This window comes from Sander vitreus, chromosome 2 (assembly GCF_031162955.1).
Source record: "Sander vitreus isolate 19-12246 chromosome 2, sanVit1, whole genome shotgun sequence".
Classification (NCBI taxonomy): Eukaryota; Metazoa; Chordata; class Actinopteri; order Perciformes; family Percidae; genus Sander; species Sander vitreus.
In genome coordinates this window covers 17,388,614-17,412,215 of record NC_135856.1, presented here as the reverse complement: position 1 = coordinate 17,412,215, position 23,602 = coordinate 17,388,614, and the positions used below count along the sequence as shown (strand labels likewise).

At 38.2% G+C, this 23,602-nt stretch overlaps 3 protein-coding genes and 1 long non-coding RNA gene across 8 annotated transcripts; 3 read left to right on the top strand and 1 right to left on the bottom strand.

Moving 5' to 3' along the window:
- Window positions 1-2,301: 2,301 nt before the first annotated feature.
- On the top strand, window positions 2,302-7,727 carry ap1m2 (adaptor related protein complex 1 subunit mu 2). The gene is made up of 12 exons (XM_078281247.1): window positions 2,302-2,518; window positions 3,793-3,949; window positions 4,130-4,197; window positions 4,380-4,510; window positions 4,622-4,769; window positions 5,584-5,710; window positions 5,827-5,969; window positions 6,245-6,316; window positions 6,531-6,689; window positions 6,837-6,962; window positions 7,289-7,364; window positions 7,502-7,727. The coding sequence occupies exons 1-12, from the start codon at window positions 2,477-2,479 to the stop codon at window positions 7,525-7,527; spliced, it is 1,275 nt and encodes a 424-aa protein (XP_078137373.1). The 5' UTR covers window positions 2,302-2,476; the 3' UTR covers window positions 7,528-7,727.
- Window positions 7,728-7,832: 105 nt separating this feature from the next.
- On the top strand, window positions 7,833-10,383 carry cdkn2d (cyclin-dependent kinase inhibitor 2D (p19, inhibits CDK4)). 2 transcript variants are annotated; one of them, XM_078281256.1, is made up of 3 exons: window positions 7,833-8,280; window positions 8,674-8,825; window positions 9,430-10,383. In XM_078281256.1, exons 2-3 carry the CDS (start codon window positions 8,685-8,687, stop codon window positions 9,781-9,783), a joined length of 495 nt encoding a protein of 164 aa, XP_078137382.1. In that variant the 5' UTR covers window positions 7,833-8,280; window positions 8,674-8,684; the 3' UTR covers window positions 9,784-10,383. The 2 variants fall into 2 exon arrangements, with proteins under 2 accessions (XP_078137382.1, XP_078137377.1); XM_078281251.1 differs by having other exon boundaries at window positions 8,670-8,825.
- Window positions 10,384-13,169: 2,786 nt separating this feature from the next.
- On the top strand, window positions 13,170-14,996 carry LOC144537474 (uncharacterized). The gene is made up of 3 exons (XR_013503858.1): window positions 13,170-13,440; window positions 13,609-13,840; window positions 14,886-14,996. It is a non-coding gene; the product is annotated as an uncharacterized LOC144537474 (long non-coding RNA).
- LOC144537446 (volume-regulated anion channel subunit LRRC8C) lies at window positions 13,910-23,091 on the bottom strand. Of its 4 annotated transcripts, none has more exons than XM_078281194.1 (3): window positions 22,719-23,091; window positions 20,629-20,787; window positions 13,910-17,222 (listed from the first exon to the last, which is right to left on the bottom strand). In XM_078281194.1, exons 2-3 carry the CDS (start codon window positions 20,767-20,769, stop codon window positions 14,928-14,930), a joined length of 2,436 nt encoding a protein of 811 aa, XP_078137320.1. In that variant the 5' UTR covers window positions 20,770-20,787; window positions 22,719-23,091; the 3' UTR covers window positions 13,910-14,927. The 4 variants fall into 4 exon arrangements, 3 of the variants coding, with proteins under 3 accessions (XP_078137320.1, XP_078137328.1, XP_078137336.1); XM_078281202.1 differs by lacking the exon at window positions 22,719-23,091 and adding an exon at window positions 22,606-22,695; XM_078281210.1 differs by lacking the exons at window positions 20,629-20,787; window positions 22,719-23,091 and adding an exon at window positions 17,929-18,125.
- Window positions 23,092-23,602: the final 511 nt, after the last annotated feature.

Below are 23,602 nucleotides of genomic sequence, written 5' to 3'. Positions count from 1 at the left end.
TGTATTGTAAAATATCTAGCTGAGGATCTACTGTATTAGTGAAATGTTGTGAAAGTCATGAGCTCTGTTGGGTTTCCAGTATCAATTCCAAAACTAGCACTGACAGCCGTTATCGAGGCACGTATCACAGGAAATCTCTAATATCTTTTTTGCTCCTCGGAGCCACCATGCTGAGCTCAACTGCTCTGACCCTGGCTGTATCTTTCCAATTTCAACAATAGAGTACTTAAGTGGTATTCAGTGACTAACCAGAGGAGGTTACATAGTACAGTTCATAGCTGCCTTTCCCATGACACCACATACAGTAAGGCCATCTTTGTGTTCAGATGTTTTAAGAAACCCAGTTCACCTCAACTGAGCCGTTCTCACCCTTATAAACTCAAAGTCAAAGATAGTACAATGTCGTTCAGTTGGAGCTGCAGCAGTAAAGAAAATAAAAGTCATGTCTTGTCTTCTGGGCTGTCTTTGAAGTGTTTCCATATATTTCTGTTGGACATCAGCCACTATGGGGGATCCTCTATAATGCAGATCATGAGCCATTGAGGGAGAGTTAAACAAATGCTCTTCCTGTAACTTCAGATTGATTTGGGCAGAGCCCTTGAAGAGATTTGGGCTGTGAGGTTGACATTTAAAACCCAAATATTTGTAGATACAAACCTTGACTGGAAGAAAAGCAACAAAATGCCGACAAACTGGGAAATGGGTCAAATGTCTTGTCTTTTATAAACTGTGTCAAATAAAGGGACTTCATGCAGCACATTTCTGTTTTAAATTATCCTTTAGAAATATACAGTAAAAGGTCTTTATGATAGTCTTACTATAGCTCATATCCTGTGTGAACACAACATGTTTAAGGTGTAGTTATCTCATTTATAGCTCAGATATAGTCATGTCTCATTAGAGTCCAGATAAGGAGAAGCAAACCTATATGGACAAAAGGAGCGGGATATTGGAAAAGACTGATCTCCATCTGGCCCTCGGAGACACACATTTACACGCCTCTGTTATTCTTAGTCACTGCCTTCAAACACATGGCTGATAAGAAGCAGACGGAGGAATATGAATTGAGGCTGGGTTTTAGGGCATAATACCACACAGAGAGGCCCAAAGGGGGGCTGGTGGAGATCTTGTAGAGCAAGTTTTATGGCTTAAGAAATACACCGAGCATGTGATCAGTAAGTGCTTCTGTATCCCTGAGGCCAGAGGTCACACATTCTCAGATAAAAGTAAAATATGTACATGTGAAAGAATACACATGAGAAGACATGATCAAAGAGGGAATAAGTAATAATAAAGTCATGCTGAAAAAAACAACAACAATATTACCTGTTTTTGTTTTTTTTCTTCCTTTCCTGTCAATTTGAATTGTCTTTTTTGACTATTGACCATGTGGACAAACCAATTAAGGAAGTCTTTAATGGTGTGACAAGGTAGGGCTCCAGTCCAGCCAGAACCTACTTCACAAGGTCTTTGACAGGGTTCAGAAATGTGCACAATAGCTATATTCCAAATATAATTGCTAAAAGCCAGTAAACAGTGAGATATAATGGGCTACAGTTTCAGATGACAAATACATTCCTAATGTGTAGAGGTTTTGTAGTAAATGTATGACTCCTTTGTAGGTGCACAATATTGTTCTTAAGGATTAAATTAATTAGTAATTAAAAGTAAATGTTGAGGTACTTGAGTATTTTCATTTTATTCTACTTTACACTTGTACTCAGCATTTAGAAAGCCAATATTGTACTTTTTACTCCACTGCATTTATTTGACAGCATCAGTTACTACATAGTTGCTATGCCGATTCAGATTGTTTATACAAAATATAAATCAACTAATACTTTAAGATGCATTAGTATGGATTAAGCTATCAACAGTATATAAAGTAGGTGAAATTAGCGCCACCTTTACCAGCTGCAACATTAGTGATGGACACATTAATAATTATAATCCAGTGATATAATATTCTGAAATAATGAGGTCTGCATAATGACAACTTTTACTTTTAGTACATTAAGGAGCCTACATTTTGATGCTGACACTTCTGTCGGCTACTTTTCTGTAAGTGAAATATCTGAGTACTTCTTCCACCACTGGAGAAATAAAGACATGATACATTCTGGAAGAATAAAAAGAAGACACAGACACATCAATCAACATGATTCATAAAGGTCATGAACAGTTTTTGTCCCTGCCATGATCTGTGTGTCTGTGGCGCCCTCTAGCGGATAAATTCAGCAGCACCTCCCCCCCCCCCCCCCCGCTCAGGTGATCTGTGGTAATGTTTTACCTGCATGCGATGACGTCACGAGACCTTCATGAAAAAGAAACGGTGGAGTCCATGATCACCTCAGGCTGATGGAAATCTCTAGTTTGGATGGCGAAACGAAATTCATAGCAGTGAAGTACTCGATTTGAACTTTAATCTGAGTTTGTGTGCTTTGTAGAGTCGCGTGCTGTTCTCCGTACAAACACCATGTCTGCCTCCGCTATATTTGTGCTGGATCTGAAGGGAAAGGTAAGGTTAATGCTGGAGCAGATTGTAGAAACTGATAATTGCCTATTTTCAGCGAAAAGAGTTATAAAAATAAAAAAAAACCACATTTAATCATTTCATTGGCTGTTTAGTTGACATTTTGAACTGTTGCTTTAACTGTTATAGCCTACATTAACGGCGCTTGCCTCGTTAAAAATTAATAAAGAGCTTGCGACACACTCATTCATTGGCCTTTTCCTGCTTTACTTCCTGAAACATGTCTGTCACTGGAGATACAGGCTGAAGCCTTTAATAACGTCAGTAAAAGTGGCCAATTGTGTTGCAGCACCTGTTTAGGTAGCGTAGGCTACCTGTACCTTCAGTAATTGCATTTGTATCAAAATGTTTTTGCTGTTACAGTGCATGGCACAAACATCCTTTTCTCTCCAGACGGGAAATGTAACCTGACACACGAGTTGTTGAGAAATGGAAGTACACATGGTTCCAGGTGTACTGTGTGTGATAAAAGGGCGTGTTCATTGTGGTATTTCATTTGACTTGATCTACAACAGCAACACACTAAGACAAATTCACGTCACGTTTTCTGATCATTTTCATTATTGGTTTATCTGCTGATTATCTTCTCAATAAATCAATTAATTGTCTTGTCTATACAATGTCAGAAATTAGTAAAGGCCAAGATGATCTCCCCAAATTGCTTGTTTTGTCACATAATCAGACAAAGAAGCCAAATACATTTAATTTACTATCACATTAGAGAAATAAAAGCAGCGAATCCTCACAACAGAGAAGCTCGTACTTATGGTTTGTTTTTGTTTTTTTGAAAAATGACTTTATTACAATTATTCAGTTATCAAAATTGCAAGTCCATTGACTTAACAATTAATGAACTCTGGTAAAGAGGTGGCAGTTAAATCAATAAGGGACTATTCCTTTTACCTTGAGAAGAGTAAATACACTAACTAAACCTTTTTAGACATACAGTTAGATCAAATATTGATCCATCTTTGTTGGTAACAGCTTACCCTTTTAGTTCTGGTTGACAGCAGGTCGCACGTCAAACTGTTGGAAAAATGTATTGTGACAAAATGTTAATTCAAGATTTACATTATTTCTTGTCATTTCTGTAGGAGTATTTTTCTGTTTTACGTCACATTATTTCCATGTTGCATTGGCACACTACTAATGAGTACAGCTTGAAACCTAAAAGTCGTCCTCTTCTCTGTAACATGTAACTATATTTAGTTCAACCTACAGTTGTGTAATAACCGTATGGCGTTATTCCCCCCACTCAGGTGTTGATTTGTCGGAACTACAAAGGCGATGTGGACATGGCGGAGATCGACCATTTCCTGCCTTTACTCATGCAGCATGAAGAGGAAGGGCTTCTCTGCCCTGTATTGTCACATGGCAATGTCCACTTCATGTGGATCAAACACAGCAACCTGTACCGTATCCTTGTTCTAGATGCTGCTGCCATCTAATAGTTATTGGGTATAAAGAAATGTATAACAGCACAGATTATTGAATTACCTCCTTATAATGAAAATGTAGGGAAGTGAACAGTAGCGGCGATCTTAACTGAACAAAACATTAATGTGTAGAATACTCCTTGACCTGATCTGTGCACAGTGGTGGCCACCACAAACAAGAACTCCAACGCCTCCCTTGTGTACTCATTTCTATACAAACTAGTTGAGGTGAGTCACACATACACTGCTTACTTATGGTGGAAATGTTTGTGTAAATATTTGTCGTACAGTTTCCAAGCATAAACTTGTGTTTGTGCGAAGAGCCAGTGGGCGATGGCAGTCAGAGACAGTGGTTCAAATCTAAAGTAAAACCACAGATACGGCTGACGTCTGTTGTGTGTATTATGCAGGTGTTCACAGAGTACTTCAAAGAGCTGGAGGAGGAAAGCATTCAGGATAATTTTGTGGTTGTCTATGAGCTGCTGGATGAGCTGATGGACTTTGGATTCCCTCAGACTACCGACAGCAAGATCCTACAGGAGTGAGACTTTACAAGATACACACATACTGTACAGACATGTTATAAATATTATGCATATTGCTAACGAGCGTGGCGTTAAATCACGGAATCTTCTCATCTCATCTCTTGCAGATACATTACTCAGCAAGGTACCAAGCTCGAAGTAGCAAAGTCCAAGGTGCCGACCACCGTCACCAACGCTGTCTCCTGGAGGTCTGAGGGTATCAAATACAAGAAGAACGAGGTCTTTATTGATGTCATTGAGTCCATCAACGTATTGGTAAGATGGGCTAATTATTTGTGCGTATATTTGTATCATGTGTGCTCATATTACTTTTACATAGTCGGTTATTATTTATTTGTTACACATAATCCATTTGCTGCTCCATATTTAACTATCTACAGCTGTGGTGGTAGTGGAGGTACTGCATCAATCAATCAATCACTCACTTAATTAATCAATCAGACTTTATTTATATAGCACTTTTCATACATGTAAATGTAGCACAAAGTGCTTCATACAATACCCCCCTCCCCCCCCAAACCCACACAGATCTACACACATATCCCAATATCCCTCCCCCCCAGCCCCATTCACCCACCTACCCACCCACCCCTAAATCGACAAAAATGAATTATTCACAAACAGGAACCGAGTTGAGGAAACGCCATCACCAAAAAACCGAAAACCAAAAGATACTTAAAAATATAAATAAATAAATAAATAAAAGCTCTAAACTGTGGCTAATAAGTACATAGACTGTAGATTTTGTTTTTTAAACAATCCATAAAATACAGATACATAAATAAGTAGAATAAAAAACTAATAAAATAAATTATAAAACAAACTACATATAAATAAATACATAAATAGACCATAGATAGATAGATAGATAGATAGATAGATAGATAGATAGATAAAGAAAATTAATACATTAATACAATTATGTCACAGTACAAGAAAAAGATTGTAAATTCATGCTTTCTGGGACACCACTTTCCTGTTTAATTTTATTGACTAGATTATATTAGTTTGGTTTATTTAATTGAACAATGTATTCAGGTTTATTCACCACTGTGTATTGTTTGTTCAGGTGAATGCCAATGGAAATGTGATGAGCAGCGACATTGTGGGCAGCATCAAGCTGAAAACCATGCTCTCTGGGATGCCTGAACTGCGGCTGGGCCTCAACGACCGAGTGCTCTTCGCTCTCACTGGACGTACGTATACAGCAGCCATAACCATATCATCTGTTACTCCAGTTATCTAGCTGGATTTGTAGCTCATCTATCTGTTATATTAAATGAATACCACTGATTGTACTGTTTGTGTTCAGGTGACAAAGGAAAGACAGTTGTGATGGAGGATGTGAAATTCCACCAGTGTGTCCGACTCTCACGCTTTGAGAGTGATCGAACAATCTCTTTCATTCCTCCAGACGGGGAGTCTGAACTCATGTCCTACCGCATCAATACCCATGTTAGTCCAATACAATTCAGCACCTTGTATTCATACCAAAACATTTATATTTGTCACTTACACTATGTGCCACAGACAGACAGACAGACAGACACATGATTTGTTTGAAATGTATATTTGCAGAAATCATGAGTCTAGTAGTGCTAGATGCATGTAAACACATGAATTAAATTAACAGATATATACTGAATAATATACATATGTAACAACATTTTTATGTTGTTTTAATTGTAAAATGGTTTGTATGATGACGCCCTATTCTTCATCTCTTACAGGTGAAGCCTCTGATATGGATTGAATCAGTCATAGAGAAATTCTCTCACAGTAGAGTGGAAATCATGGTTAAGGTACTGACTAACTTAATGTTAACTACACTGGCAACAATATTACTTTTTTAGAAGTACTTTGTGTCACTGGTGATGTATAATTCAAGAAAACTGTTAAAGCATGAAAAGCACAAGAATAGAAGTACTGGTTGTTTCATACTTTTTTCAACGTTTGTGTTGACTGTCTACTCAATGATACCATGAACTAACTTTACAGTTGTATTATATTTTTTAGGCAAAGGGACAATTTAAAAAACAGTCTGTGGCAAATAATGTGGAGGTAAGGGTCCCCGTCCCCAGTGATGCTGACTCACCAAAGTTCAAAACCAGCACAGGCACTGCCAAATATGTGCCTGAGAAGAACATGGTGGTGTGGACCATCAAGTCTTTCCCTGTAAGACATTAACAACTACTTGGCATTCTTATTAAAGACAGAAATATGTTTTCATTGTTTTGTATTTAACTCTCTCTGTGTCTTTCTGCTTGTCTGTCCATCGCTTTGTCTGTCTATGTCTGTGCATTCATCTATCCATCCATGCAGGGAGGTAAAGAGTTTCTAATGAGAGCTCACTTTGGTCTACCCAGTGTGGAGAACAATGAGCTTGAGGGCAAACCCCCCATTACAGTCAAATTTGAAATCCCATACTTCACAGTCTCAGGAATACAGGTTTGTGCGTGTTTATGCTAAGGCTTTCCTTTTAATGTCAAGCAACCCATAGCCTGTGGTAGTATGAGTCAAGTCCATCTGAGAGCTGAATTCATCACAGCTGGTGTATCTTGTTTATATCAATATTGACAATTATCTAACCATAATCTGAGAAGATCACAGCTTTGCATAGGGCGTCTACAGTTATAGCCAGGTCCTGTAAGGGCTGATATTGGCTGCTCAGACTGACAAACCAGATTAATTATGAATAGCTGATGCACAATAATGTTTCTTGCATGTGTTTGTTTGTGTCACATTGTTGTGTCTCACTCACTCTTTTTCACCAGGTGCGATATATGAAGATCATTGAGAAAAGTGGTTACCAGGCTTTACCGTGGGTCCGCTACATTACACAGAGTGGAGGTACATTAATTAGACTTCAATACAATATGACATACTGTTTTCGGAACTTATTATATAATTTCGCAAGTGGTCAGATGTAGAAATGTAATCACATTTAACTTTTATAATTTCTCTTTACATTTGTTCTCTTTATTTAGACTATCAGCTGAGGACCAATGTGTAAAGCCTGGGGGATTACTATATTCCTCACTAGGACCTCCAGAGGAGCATCAATGATCACTTAAACTCTTTAAATTCCACCTGCTCTATTTAATGTCAGCAATCTTGTTTTATCAAATCTGTTTGCAACTTGATTTTAATGTTTTTATTGTGGTACCACTGCAAATTATTTAAATGCATAATTAAATGATTCATTTAAAACAATTTGTCATAGTAAACTTTCTATATTTGTTGTGCCCCTTTGTTTTTCTCATGAGTTTGTCCTCATATTGTCATGCATTTTGCAATCACAGTCACTAAATTCCGCTTATTTTTTTAAATTAAAAACTTACACCCGCCTTTTTTCCAGTCTTGCCTCTGGAGAAATACAACCAAAGGCCAGAAATGTGAATGGACTGCCTTTGAAGACATCAACGTATACGAATCGCCCGCTTTCTTCGCTACGTATTTTGATTGGTCGACTGTTGCTGTTACCACAGTGATAGTGTAGTAACCAGAGTTGTAACCCCGCCTCTTTTATCATATTTGGAAGCGCAACGCCCTCTAAGCGAGCTGTGATTGGCCAGCGTGTGTCCTCTCCAATGTTTTGTAAATTGTAGTCTGGAGGAGACACCGCTGTGTTGATCTCAGCGCGCAAATGTATTTTCTAATGTTGATAAACTTTTCTTGTTTGGATTTTATTTAAAAAGTACTGGTCTTTAGAAACAGCGGGATTGACCCTCATTGCGACGTTGTGGATTTTAAGGAACCGAACAAGGTATGCTTAAACGGTCTATAGTTTGTTCTTTTTTTAGTGTTGGCGCTTAGCCTGAATGCTAATTGTTTGTATGATTGAGTTGACGTGACTTGTCGCGCTCTGCTGTTACAACACATGTTTTACAGAGCTTTGTGGTTTAAACGTACGATTTGTAATGATGTAACATTAGGCTAGCACAGTCAGATAACATGGCGTCAACGGGGAATTGAAGCTTACGTTAGCCGGATGCTGTACGTTAGTAGCTAACGTTAGCTAGCGAAGGTAATATTCCTGAATCCTCACTGTAACGTTAGCTACCTCGTTACTGTCCGTTATACTTGCATTGGCATCATGAGGAGCCCGTGGTTGAGAGTCACTGTAACTGTTGTTGTACATCTCCTACTGACCAGGCAGAAAGAGAGACTATGGTCATTAGTCAGATGGATGCCGGTAAAGCTTTGACGGCGGCAGCAGCCAAAGGGAATACGAGCGAGGTGCAGAGGATCCTGGATGAATGCAGATTGCATCCTGATACTCTCAATGAATTTGGCAGGACTGCGCTACAGGTGAGGACCAAAACCCCAGACATTTTGATACATGTTTAATATTTACAGAGGTATTAACTGCACAAATCAACATACTGTAGAGCTATGTAAGTTCAAGTGTCCCTTCGGTGGTACTGACTCGTCTCCTTTCCTCTTGGCATAACCGTAACGTTACATATGGCTGCCTTGGATTTTCTCCCACAGTTGCCTGCTATGAAAATATTATAGCATCGTGTATTAACCAATAGTCTGTTTTTATGTTAGAATATATATTATGTAATAAATATTACCCAACTCTCATTGCCTTGAAACCAGGTAATTTTATTTGATGTTTTGATTTGAAAATAGTTAAATTATATACACTCAGTTGCTAATTTATTGAGTACACTTTAATCAAATTGCTAAATTAAACTAATAAACACATTTTATTACATTCTTCCCAAAGTCCCACTTTACTAAGTGACTTTCAGGGCTAAAATGAAACATTTAATAGGGTTTAGTGATATCTGTGAAGATCCTTAACAAGAAACTATTTGAGAGAATCTAGGGTCACAACTTGCCATTTACACACAGCTGTTGAATTTACTGTGCGCTCTTTCCCCCTCTCCACTGATATCTCCTACAGGTGATGATGATGGGGAACTCCAAAATCGCCTGCTTGCTATTGGAAAAAGGAGCAGACCCCAACGTCCAGGACAAACATGGAATAGCGCCTGTCCACGATGCAGCCCGAACAGGATTCTTGGACACTCTGCAGGTTCTGGTGGAGTACGGTGCTTCGGTAAACATCCCGGACCAGAATGGCGCCCTGCCTATCCACATTGCCATCCGGGAGGGCCACCTGGATGTTGTGGAGTTTCTGGCACCGCGGTCTGACCTGAAGCACGCCAACATCAGCGGTCAGACAGCGATAGACGTGGCCCGAGCTTCATGTATGCCTGCTATGATTGACTTGCTTTTCGCTCACATTCATAGTTAGTCTGAAGTCTGGGTGCCTTCTGGGTAACCCTAACTTTTTTTTGCTTCAAACCTGGTGACTTGAATTCATTGCTGTGTAAAGGATTATTTTTTTGTTAATAGTCGCTCAGCATTAATATGTGACACAGGACAAATTGTCCTGGCAGCTTGTTTTCAGTGGATGGGTGGCTATATACAGTAGACACCTCTTTTGCACAGTGCAATTTAGGCACCTTATATATCCGTTTCCCTTTTATTAAATGGGAGTGCACATTTGTAGATAGTTTCCCCAGTGTTTTGTAATTATTGCATTATTTCCATTGTGTAACCGTTGATACCTTGTATGTGTTTTTAAACACTTTTACAAAACTTGACATGGTGCATCCTGATTGCTTTTCATAGTTGTGTTTCTCTTAATTAGATGTACTTAGACTTGGAATTTGATGAATTTACTCTTATTTATTGTTGGAATAGGACTGCATATTCCTGTGACTTTGTAAATAGCAACATTAATTATGATTTGTTGAAATGTTATTTATATAAATACTTTTAAAAGTAGAGAGTGAGATTATTCACTTAACTATTTGAAGAATAAAACACAAAATAAAGTGTTGAACTTGAAGTCTTAGAGTCATAGTTTTCATTTTTGTGTGTACTGAACATAAAGTTGGCAAGACAGTGAGATAGCTATACATTTTTTTCTGGGATTTGAGCTGAGTTTGTATGTTTAGACCTTTTGGTTAGAAAATGTGAAAGCTTTGAAACAGCATCACAAGGTAAATCTTTGGGGTTGCAAGATGATTAACGAGATAAGAAAGATTTTTTTTCTGACTTCTCTCTCTTCTTGTGAAATATTGGAAGGTTTTGCCTCTGGCCTATAATAATCATTTAAATGTAAATAATATCTGGCTTCATTTTAAGGGTCATAAGGCAAAGAAGGCCAGGAATCGCTGACTAACATATTTTGTATTTTTAAGTACTTTTTTTAGCAACGAGAACCAAACAAACACTATTGAATCATACAATCAATGATACTTTGGCCTTTGTTAAACCACATTAACAATATTTTCCTTTACATTCTTAATAATCTGATGTATTCTACCTTAAGAGACAAAACAGTGTGCTGTCTTTGTTACAACATGCATCCTCAAGTGTTCAGCACTTCCCAAAGGTGATTCATCAAGGGCATTTATAATAACTGCACACTGGAATGCACTGCGCAGTGAAAACCCTCTGAAAGGTCATACAGATAGCTGGATGTAAACTCCAAATGAATGAAGGCCCTGTTGTGTTGAGGCTTGTAGGTAACTGTGGCACAGTTTGCTGATGTTTGTGGGGGCTGCTATAGTACAATGGGTATTTTGTTTGCTTGTGTGCCACGGGCCAACTTCACCAGCCGAGAAAGGAGATACAGTTTTAACTACTGTGTTGCCGTACCATTGTATGCAGCGTCATGAAATCACAGAGAGACCATGTATGCTACTGTGGTATTTACATGTGCATTTCTTACAATATCAGCAGATGAAACACATTTAAAGGGCTGTCTGACGGCAAGGTAAAGCGGTGAAAATATTCTGAATATAGTGTTCACTTAAACCAATATAGAATTTTTTAAGTGGGCCTTTTTTTTTGGTGGCTTAAATATGTTTAGCTGCTGCCCCCGTCCACAGCCGTACATTGCTTAGCTTCCATATCGACTTCTGCCTGTTACTCCAAACCTAGGGCGTGCCGACCGCCATCTACTGTAATACACGGACTATGGATAAGTACCTCATACAACCCCACTTTAAAATATCTGAACTATCCCTTTAAATGCTTCCCTCAAGGGTACTCCAGCAGTAGTAGTAGTAGTCATTTACTTCCCCCACCCATATTCTCCTAGCTAGTGCTCCTTCTCCATTATTTGTGTAATAAAGACAGCCAACTACAATTTATATTTCAATATTAACACACAAAACAGTTGGAAACATGACAGAATTGCCTCCAGCCACTAGGTAGAGCTCCCTGTCTTCGCTGAGCACAAATGTGGGTGTGTTGCTGGATGTGCAGATACTCCCTGTGTAAACATTGTTGTGAGTCATTTGTTCTGCAGGTTGGGAGGGTTACAGTAACAGTGACGAGTTTGCAAGCATCAAGAAGTACTAGGAGCAGACAAGAAAAAACAGTATCAGCCTACTCCCTCACTCACGTACACATACAGATGTATGGGAATACATGATGATGGCTTCACTGAGGGAGTTAGGTATGAGTCAAGTTCCTATTAGAGATGAGGTAATATGACAAAGGAATGAACTGTTTAACACCCTTTTGACTGAGTGCATGTAAGTGGTGACAGTTTACACCTCTTTGTCTTTTAATCTTGGACCCCTCTTCCAAAAGGATGTCCCTAAAACTCTTTAGAGCTGCATGAATTGTCAGCAGTAGAACTATTTTTGAAATTCTATTAATCGTTATTAAGTTTGCAACTTTTCCTCATCTTCCATGATATTAAAATGATTCTCTTTGGATGTTGGACCATTAGACAAACAAAACAAGACATTTGAAGACATCATCTTGGGCTTTGGGAATTTGTAATGGCATTTTTTGTTTTACTATTTGCGGGTGTATGAAATGGGGGACAAACTCCACAGTCCTTGATAGACATTACACTTCCCACACATCACATATATACACATCAAAAAATCCCAATCCTTTAAGCTTCATAGAGTTCTCTTTCATGAGTGTTTAAAATAACACTCCTTTTAACTTGCAATACACTTTTGAGTCATTGCCATTATGTAAGAGATGATTTGGATATGATTGTAACTTTATTACTTTATAACTTTATTATGCAATATTTGTATGCAGTATTTGATGGAGTTGCTATCCATTATGTCCATTGTGGAATGTCCATCTTTGACTGTAAGACTGATTGCCTGACAGCTCATGGTCCCTAATTGGCCTCACCTGAGGAGGTGTTAACTATATCTAGCTGGACTGTTCTTTGTTCCTCTGTTTCACCTGACGAAGGTCTGAGGACCGAAACATATTTCTCAATAAAATGTATTGCAAGTTAAAGGACAGTGTGGCTCATAGGGATATTTACTCCTATGCAATTATCTGTAAGAAAATGAAAGTGTGCATGAGCCTTCACAGTCAATGTTTATCAACCAAGATAGTCACTTAGTGGTAAAATAATATAACACATTTGATAAGTTCTGAACTTTGACACCACATTAGTGTCATACTGAAAATTTGTGGTCAAATCACAGATGCTGAGTCACTGTAAACTGTCTACACTTTAATTCAAACTCAGTTCATAAAGCTGCAGTGAATCACAGCCTGCAGGAACTGCATCCTGACATTTTTGACTTTTACACAGAAACTCTCATTACAGGAAGAAGCTTCCTAATCTGATTTTCACACTCAAATGTAAATATTGCATTAGTACAACCAGGAAGGAAGGCACACTCAAAACGTATGACTCTGGTAGTATTTCAGACTCAAGTCAGTACAGCACCTCTTGCTGAAGATATCACCCTGCCCTGACTTAAAGCAACTTTAAGCAACCCTCTCGGAGACATAACATGTTGTTACTAATTTCCAGCCAAGCCTTAGATGATAATAAATGATGCAGTCTCATCTGTTTTGGTCATTGCTGGTGACACACTTGACTGCCACCTTCCGAGAGGAGAAATAGGTAAATGATTGACAAAGCACTATAACATTAGCCATAAAATGTGCAGCTTCTTTGGTGTTGTTTGTTCGCTTCTTTTCATGACAACTTTCAGTGCTATACTCTGATCAAATCCAACTGAATGATAAAATATTAACGAAAAAACAATGTAATTCTTTCTTACGACCTTAGGAGGTGTGTGGCAGCCTGGAAAGGTCATTAACAAAAAAGCTTCATTGTTACCGAGCTGGGTCGTAAACTGACTTCACTGCAGTTCAGGCTGAAAATTGGAAGAGGCATACAAGTACACAGAGGAAACATTGGGGGAAAGAAAGAAAGAATGAATGCAGTAAGAAAGAAAGTGTGCACTTGTTTGTTTGAGAGAGACTGAACAGAGGAATTTCCAAACAACATGAATCCACTTGTAAGCATTTCAACACCTACTGTATCCGTCATCCTAAAACTAAACATCAGCAACTACAATGACCTCCAGTTTAGCAACTTTTAAGTCATTTTATTTCCTTGTTTCAGTGTGTTCAAAAGGCACTTTGAATGTATATGCACTAGAGTATAATGTGTAAAATGCTCACTACTCAAATTCTAACTGCTTAACAGGAAATCATTCCCAATATTTTACTGTAAAAGTAAAATTGTGCTAGGCAGTAAAAAATTAAACGGAGAAAAAAAAGAATGCATGTCCAATGTATCACCCATCACCACACTCTATATATAACTCATCCAAAAGGCATTTTAAAGGCAGTAGTTTTATCTTCTTTATTTGTTAATTATTATCCGATGCACACTGAATATCATGCTGACTTGACTTCTGGCTCATAATCCCATGTTTGCTTTCAGTCTTTCTTTTTGACTGAATATGTAAACAGAGAGAAAAATACCTTTTCTTCTGCTACTGAAAAGCTTTTTCTCCCTCCACTTGTTCAGCGTCTGAAAGGAAGCAACATGAGCCACCGCACTGTGGGAAACACTTCTTCTTGCTGTATACTGTCCAACAGCATACAGCGCTGTTAGAAATACCTTGACTTGCGGCGTTCTGGAGAACACACTAAATGTTCAGAAACAGTGAAGAACAATTTGAAGGTCAATCCTTCCTTGCTGTTATTTTTGTAGAGTGTTGAGCCCTTGTCTCATACACAGTATCAGTAATCTGAATTTGATGTTAATCTTTATATTACTGTGTGAACTATACCAGTAAAACCAACTCCATAAAAATCCATTAAAAAAGAAAGCAAGGTAAAAAAACATGTGCAAGTTGATTTTTCACTCATTTACACAGATTTGAACGCACATTTCATAATGACTGGTTTTATAAGTACTTTTTTTTAGTGTTTGTTTATCCTTCTGTGGTCAGTTATAGTTTTGGTTCACCTTTTTCATGCTGATTTGTATGACAAATTCCACCCAGTGGCATGGATTAATACTCTGTTAATACTCTGTTTTCTCCATGCAAGTCAGACCACCTAGCCCTCCATGCTACACTGAGAAAAGATGAGTCAATGACAACCTCTAGTCAACCTGCTTCGTACATCTGATGGCAGCAGATCCAGCAGGTTGTCCTCCACTATCAGCCCGCTGAGGTTCAGCAGGGGACAGTCCCCTATCTCCACAGGTAGAGATTCCAGACGGTTCCCTTTAATTTCCAGGCGGACCAGCTGGGCCAGGCTGGCCACTCTGGAGCTCAGAATCGACAGGCAGTTGTTTCCAAGAGCCAACTTCTTGAGCCTTTTACAAGAGAACAGCTCATCTGGCAGTGTCTCTAAAGAGTTGAAAGCAGCGGAGAAGAACTGGAGGCCCTGCGGGATGCCCACCTCAGGAGGAAGAGAGGTGAGATGGTTGTGGGAAACATCAAGGTGCCTGAGTTTGGTGCAATAAAACAGCCGAGAGGGAAGCTTTCGTAGCTTGTTCCAGCTAATGTCCAGCGTCTCCAGGGTTTTCAGCTTACTGATATGATCAGGGATGTAAGTGATTTTGTTGTGCCACAGTTTTAGTGTCACTAAACGGCGGCAGTGCTGTAAGCTCAGGATCTCCTCCACAGTGGTAAGTTTGTTTTCCTTCAGGTCCAACTCCTGCAGATTGTTTAGGCTGAAGACAGCACTTGGGATGCGCTGCAATTTGCAGCCCACTAGCTCAAGCGAGGCTATGTTGGTTAACTTCTTCAGGCTGCTAAAAGCTTGGAGCTTGACATCGTTGTTATAGATGCACAACCGCTGCAGCTGCAACGCAACATCCACTACGCTGGGCGGAATCTTAGTAAGGTTGGAGCGGAGAGTGAGGACTCGCAGAGCTCTAAGTTCTCGAAGTGAGTCAAGCGTGGCACTTCTGGACATGTCATTGGTTAAAGGACCATTCAGATGTAACTCCTCCAAGCTTTGCAGGATGTACATCCACATAGGCAACTCTTCTAAACTTTCGAAATGTAGACACAGGACCTTTAAATGTGCCTTGAGGTGGTTCAGGGCAGGCAGCTGGAGCTTTGCAGAGCAGTAGATCAGCGACAACTCACGAAGAGAGTCTAGCTTTGCCACACTAGCTGGGATGGTGACATTTTTAACTTGCTCCAGTTTGAGTGATTCCACTTCAGGAATCTCAAAGACTGTGTCAGGAAGCCCCGGCAGCATTAACAGGTGGAGTTCCAACCGGTTAGTTGTGTTCCTGGCGAGGCGGGTACGCAGCTTTTTGGCAGTCCACTCGTAGTTGAGGTTGACCTGATAGAGATGGCTCTCGCTGACCTCAGAGAGAAAGACAGCAAATCTTTTAGAGTACAGAGGATCATATTGGTCCACAAGGTGCAGGAGGAACGCAAAGTCATTCTTCACGTCCGGTATGTCATTAATGCCAGTCTCCAGTCTGACCTGCTTAAAGGAGTACTTGTTCAGAGGTCTGTGAAACTGCCAGTAGAGGGTGTAGATGCACAGAAGTCCATACACTCCCACAAAGCAGATATAGCAGTAGGCAAGCTTGGAGAAAAGATGGGCTTTGTTGTGGTTACAGCAAAATATATCAAAACCAGTCAGCTCAGGAGGAACATAACAGTGCACTACTGTCTCAATGTTTCGTACCCACACTACAGAGTAGATAATGATTAAAAAGAACTTGAAGACTTTCAGTGACGTTTGTAGCACATACATGACATACAAGATGTCTGCTTCCTCTACATGAGTTCTGAACTTCTTCACCTTTTCAAACAGAGCTTTGGCCTGCTCTCCTTCCTTCTTATCCAAGACATTAGGGGCCGACTGAGGCTCCGGGCTTTTCTTTTCTGGATTAGACTTGACAGAGCAGGAGTGGAGAAGCCCCACAGTCTCCACATCCTCTGCTCGTTCATCTGTGGACTCTTGTGACATGGTGTTCCTCCTCAAACTAACCAGTTTCTCCTCTCCTCTTTCCTCAGAAACCTCATTCAAGGCCCTCGTGGTCCAGGGCGAATCAAAGCACTTCCCAAGGATGGTAACAAAGAGGTGAATTTTTGAAGACGTCCCAGGAAACTTGAACCAAAAGCTGCTGGCTATCATGAAGATCATAGTGTGGATCAAAACAAGGTATGGGAAGTACTTTGCGTACCAGTGGACAAACCTCTCATAGCAATAGTGGTTGACAAACACATACTGGTGAATGTCCAGGTTGTTCTTGAGACCAGTAATCTCCTGGATGATGGGCTTTGCAGGTCTGACCAGTGTGTGAGGTGACGTCTTGTTCTCCCTCGAGGTCTGGATGTGGCTGCAGTCGATTGCTTCAGGTGTCGGGCTGCTGAAGTGGCTGGGCAGGCAAAAAATCTTGTCTTGGGTGAACTGTGGAAGATAGATGAATGAAAAAATAAATATTTGGCTACATACACAAAACAGTCTATTATTTGGCAAAAAACATGACAAAAGAGATTATCTATTATATTATTATATTATTAGATGTCCTTATATTCATTTGTCTTTTAAAAAACAACCATTATTAATAAAGGAGTTTTAAAATAAACTCAAGTAAATGTATAGAAAATGTAGTCAAAAAGTATAATTCTTAACATTTTAATGTATACTGAAAAACTACTATATACAAAACAGGTGATAAAACCTGAATCACTGTCTGGGAGACAGAGTGTTAATGAAACATCAGGAAATATGTAGCATAACTTATTTTATTGTGTGAATGCTGATTCAGTATTACACAGTATTCACAGTATTGTTATCCGATTCCGTACGACTTTCTTGCGCCTGCTACTTCTGCATACTTCCAGCTACAAAAAACTTTCAAATATCAAAATGTTCAGCTCTTAAGGGACTTTTGTGCTTGTATTCAATTTTTCTCCACCATTTATACTTTTTAAAATAATAAACTTTTTTCTTTTTTCCATTGAAAACATGGAGCAATCTTAAAATCCTCTTCAGGCTTGTTCCACTTCTAAATGCTACTTCTCCCACGTACTTTCACCTACAGACTTCATTCAAAGTTTAAACTATTCACAAAACCTTCAGCTATTAGAAAATGACAGTTACACATTCATACCTGGAAGCTACCCAGTACAACCACAGTCTGATCTGCTGGCCACTGAGCAACTCCACTGGAGTGGCTGGGGTTGAAGGCCTTGCTCAAGGGAACCTCAGGGTGGTAACGAGGGAGGGACAAGCACTGCTCTTCCACTTTCCCCACCCAGATTTTATCCTGTCGGTCTGGGGAATGAACCGACGACCTCCCGGTCACAAGCTCGCTTCTTTAACTTTTAGGCCACCACTGCCCCATAAGCATACTTGTCTACTTTCGGCAAATGTGCTCATTTAAGCAATAGGACTTATACATTTGGCTTAGTGAGCCTTCAAATGACAAGAGCCACGAGCATTCCTTCACTGACAGCCCTTGTTAAACATTCTCGACATTTATGGACAAAAGCACAGAGTACCAGTCTTTCAAATCGCTTATGTGCCCACATTTTTTTACTTCAGCGACACAAATTATATATCAATGTGTTTGCAAATGCTTTCTGGTGCAACTTTATTCTACTATTTATACTTTTTAATCACTTTTTTCTTTACATACTATACTATGACTTTCTTTCGACATACTATACTACAGTATAACTTTTTTTTGATATACTATCGTTTAACTTTTTATGACTTTTCGACATACTATACTATGACTATTTTTAACATACTATTATATGACTTTTTTATCACTTTTTTCAACATACTATAGCATGACGTTTTTATTACTTTTCTCAACATACTATACTATGAATTTCTTATATATATATATATATATATATATAGTCATTTTTTATGACTTTTTAAAAACATTCTATACTATGACCTTTTCCAAAATACTATACTATGACTTTTTTTTTTATCACTTCTTGTATGTCTCAACTTTTTGCGACATACTACATTTTGACTTTTTAATTGATTTTTTCGACATTCTATACTATGACTTTTTTCGACATGCTATACTATGACTTTTTTATGACTTTTTTCGACATGCTATACTATGACTTTTTTATGACTTTTTTCGACATGCTATACTATGACTTTTTTATGACTTTTTGAGACATACAATCTCATGACATTTTTTAACATTCTATACTATAACGTTTTCCGAAATACTATACTATGACTTTTTTATCACTTTTTTGTATGTCTCAACTTTTTTGACATGCTATACTATGACTTTTTTTAATCACTTTTATCGACATGCTATACTAGAACTTTTTCCACATACTATACTATGGATTTTTTCGTACTACGATGACTTTTTTATGACTTCTTTCGACATACTACACTATGACTTTTTTCAACATACTATACAATTACTTTATGCCTTTTTTTGACATGCTGTACTATGACTTTTTATCACTTTTATCGACATGCTATACTATGACTTTTTTAATCACTTTTTTCGACATACTATGCTATTACTGTTTTCAACATGAAGTCTTTAGTGGCACACTGGCTCAGAGGTTAGCGCTGCTGCCAAAACGCAACCAGCAAGTAATCACTGCAGACTCTGACCCAGGTTTGAACCCCAGTCCTGGCATTTTTCAACATACTATGACTTTTTGAGACATACTATTATTTTTTTTAACATTCTATACTATGACTTTTTCCAAAATACTATACTACGACTTTTTTATCACTTTTTTTGAAAATCCTATGACTTTTCAAGAAACTGCACTATGAATTTTTAATGGCTTTTTTCGACATGCTGTACTATGACTTTTTTTAAATCACTGTTTTCGACATGCTATACTAGAACTTTTTCCACACACTATACTATGACCTTTTTATGACTTCTTTCGACATACTACACTATGACTTTTTTATGGTTTTTTTCAACATACTATAGAATGACTTTATGCCTTTCTTCGACATGCTATACTATGACTTTTTATCACTTTTATCGACATGCTATACTATGACTTTTTTATCACTTTATTCGACATGCTATACTATGACTTCTTTAATCACTTTTTTCAACATACTATGCTATTACTGTTTTCAACATGAAGTCTTCAGTGGCACACTGGCTCAGAGGTTGTCACTGCTGCCACCAAATACTCCCTGCAGACTCTGACCCAGGTTCGATACCCAATACAGGCTTTTTTTTAACATAATATACTATGACTTTTATATGACTTTTTGAGACATACTATACTAGAACTTTTTCGATATACTATACTTTGACTTTTTTATGACTTCTTTCAACATACCATACTATGACTTTTTTATTGGCTTTTTTCAAAATGCTATAACTTTTTATGATTTTTTTTCGACATACTATACAATGACTTTATGCCTTTTTTTGACATGCTATACTATGACTTTTTTATCACTTTTTTTAAAATGCTATACCAGACTTTTTATGATACTGTATAATGACTTTTTTATCACTTTGACATGTTATACTATGATTTTTTTATGTCTCTTTTCGACATACTATACTACGACTTTTTACGACATACCTATTCTATGACTTTCGAATTTCTGTCTCTCCTGACTGAGACAAAGTCTGTGTTTTTGCCTGACTTGGAGGTCAAACAATGTAGGAATTAAACAGAGAGGAGGGTGTATGGGAAAAAATATTCCTCTAATATGCCACAATAGATACAAATTATGGCATCAGGCAGGTTAGATTAGGTTAGTATTATTTAAGTTTCTAATTCGGTGTAAGGATTTAAGAGTTCATGATCACAAAGTGTCTGGTTTGAAGGTGCCTCACCTGCAAGGTGCACCCAAAGACTCCAATCATAAGCATAGCAACACACAGGTACTCTGAGAAAACATCCCACCACGGTTTCAGGACCCGATACTTTGTGTTCTGCTCAATGCCAAAGTTTCTGAATTCACCCACTGGGATCATCCTGGCTGCTGCTCCACACTGATGAAAGAAAAGAGCGACTGTGAACACTGAGGCTAAAACTGGTTTTCAACACAGTGTAGTCTCTGGAGAACATCACAGGGTTTAAAGTTATATGGCACAAAAGGACAGATGATTAACCAACATTGAGTATACAGGACTATTTAGTTTCATTATACAGAGGGTGGTTACATGCTTTAGGTATCTGGCCGTGAATGAATGAATGAATGAGCAGTCTGCTCCTGCTATGGGTGGATTCAAATTGGATAAACTAGTTTGACAACAATGACAACAGAAAGTAAGTCCTTCAGGAACGGGTTGAGGTAACTTTTGAATAACTCTCCTGATAATTAAAGTTATGGGTCTGTGTAACGCTTATCATTTCAATTTTCCAGAAAATAAATGAAAAGTAGAAAATTTAAATATATTTTTTGTTTGTCAGATCAATGTATAATTATCAATCAATTAATCAATTTTTTGTAGTTTCATACCATTTACTGCTCATCTAGACCACTGAACTGAAAAATTCAGCAGTGAAACTGAAAAAAATTGTTTGAACTTTCTTGACAGTGTCCACTGTTGAATAACCCTGACTTCAAGCTGTTGTTAATTATTTGAATATGCTGTTAAATATATTGTGTGGAAGCATAGGTTCAGAACTAAACAAGTTTACTACAAGACATACCCTTAGTTTGGGACTAAGATCATATCAGCCTTAAGATACTTTGGTCTGCGCACACACTCTGAAGACCAACCTTGTTAGTAACACTCACAAAAAGAATGGAACTATCAGTCATACACATTTATGTAAACTGAATCATATTAAGTATTTCTAATTTAACTTGTTACAATATGGATACAAAACAGCTGCTTTTGAACTAGGTTCAGAACAGATGAAAGAAGAGAGAGACTGGAGACATCATTGCATTTGTTATTATTTTTTAATTGTGAAAAACCTGTATAAAATCAAAAGGCTGTGTCTAACATAACAGTGTAACATAAGTTAGAAGATTCAAACAAATCTAACGTTTGGACTCAAGTGTCTTACAGAGGCTGCGGCAACTGTTTTCAGTAACTGCCTTAAGTAGGCTATTAAGGACAAAAGATGGGTCATTGGTTACAGGCTAAATGAGGACAAACTTGTAGTGAAACATATGTATAAAGACAGTTTGAAATGCTGAGTGTTTGTTGCAGAGGAGTGCTGAAGGGATGTTGAGATCAGAGGATCTGCAGGGAGCAGCTGCACAGCCAGGGAGGCGATATATATCTATGGCCGTGACGACAGGCGAGACAAGCAGCCCCGGCACACAGAGCCCGCCCTCTCAGGCAGCCCAAGACACAAATAGAAATAAAGACTCCGATTTTCTATTTTTTAAATTTCTATCCAACAATACACGAATAGGAAAATCAGAAAAACGACTCCTAAATCTTGATTAGGCAATAGCCTACATTGATCTGACGAACTGACGAAAATACTATTTTAATTCCAACTTTCTATTTTTAATTTTTTTATATAAAAACATCGCACTGATGCGTTACACGGACCGTTATGAGGTAAAAACAACAACAACAACACCACACGTATCAGCCCTTTAATAATACCACTACATCCAAATTTGCCAATTAGCCTATTTGATTTCTGATGACATGTGACACTTGGCACAATAAACAAACGGACAAAATTGCAGCAGGCTATGCCAAACTTTTTGTGGTATTTTAATCGTCTTTCTAAACAGTGTTTGTTTAAAAAATGCGTTTCAACATCACACTACGACAGGCTACTGCACGTCCTAGTTGTGAAATGACACATACCTTAAGAGTTACGTGTTCATAACTTACCGTCCATCAAGGTTCATGTCTCCAAATAGTCTCAGTTTGTCTCTAAAGTATCAGCATATAGGTTACAGAAGGAAAAAAAATCTGTCGTTTTCAATCAGGTGAATTTCACTTACCTGCGTCCGAGGAGGATCGACTTGTGTCCGTCGGGACTCGGGAGCCTTTTTTCATCTTTAGAGAAAAGCACACCGGTGTCAAATTGGCAGGTAACAACAGAAGACATCCGGAGAAGGTTTTCGAAATAAATCAATCCTCAAACAGGTTCAACACTCTTCAACTAACTTGACAAAGAAACGATACTGCTTGTTTTGTGCATGTTTTCTCCCACACAAATACGGTAAATGAAGAAACACAGACTTTAAGTGGCTACTGTTTATCCCCAAATCTCTTCTTACAGCTCATATTACTCCTAGCTGTAATGTTGCCGGAGTAACTCCTTCACTCTGCTGTCCTTTAAAAACTTTATAAACACACTTTAAAAAGTTACAGCATCTTCTCTGTCTTTTTTCTTAGTATTGTATTCTATTTCAATCCCATTTTATTGTGTAACTTTATTTTGATAAGCTCTCTATGATAACAATTTAAACAAACTGTCCTTTTTGGCTATTTGAAGAAAGTTTGACTGGGCAAATACAACAGGGACAGAGTATTTCTTTAAGCATATTCATCCAAATGTAAGGTTTACACACACAAAAAAACACCTCCAATGTCATAGAGACTTATAACACATAGGAAATTGGGGATTTTACTTTCATTGTTGAGCGATGTGGTTTTGTCTGCTGAATTAAGATATATATTTTTATAACATGAATTACTTGCATGAAATATTTAATGCCAAGCATCCATATGAAAAATATTTCCCCTAATAGGGCATAGTTACAACAGCTTAAACTGTTTTACCCAAAGACCTTTCCTTTGTTGAGGGCTTTTGCGGTCTTAATGTTTGACAGGATTATGTATTCATCCTCTTGTAAGTCCACATAATCAGGGAAGTGTCCCA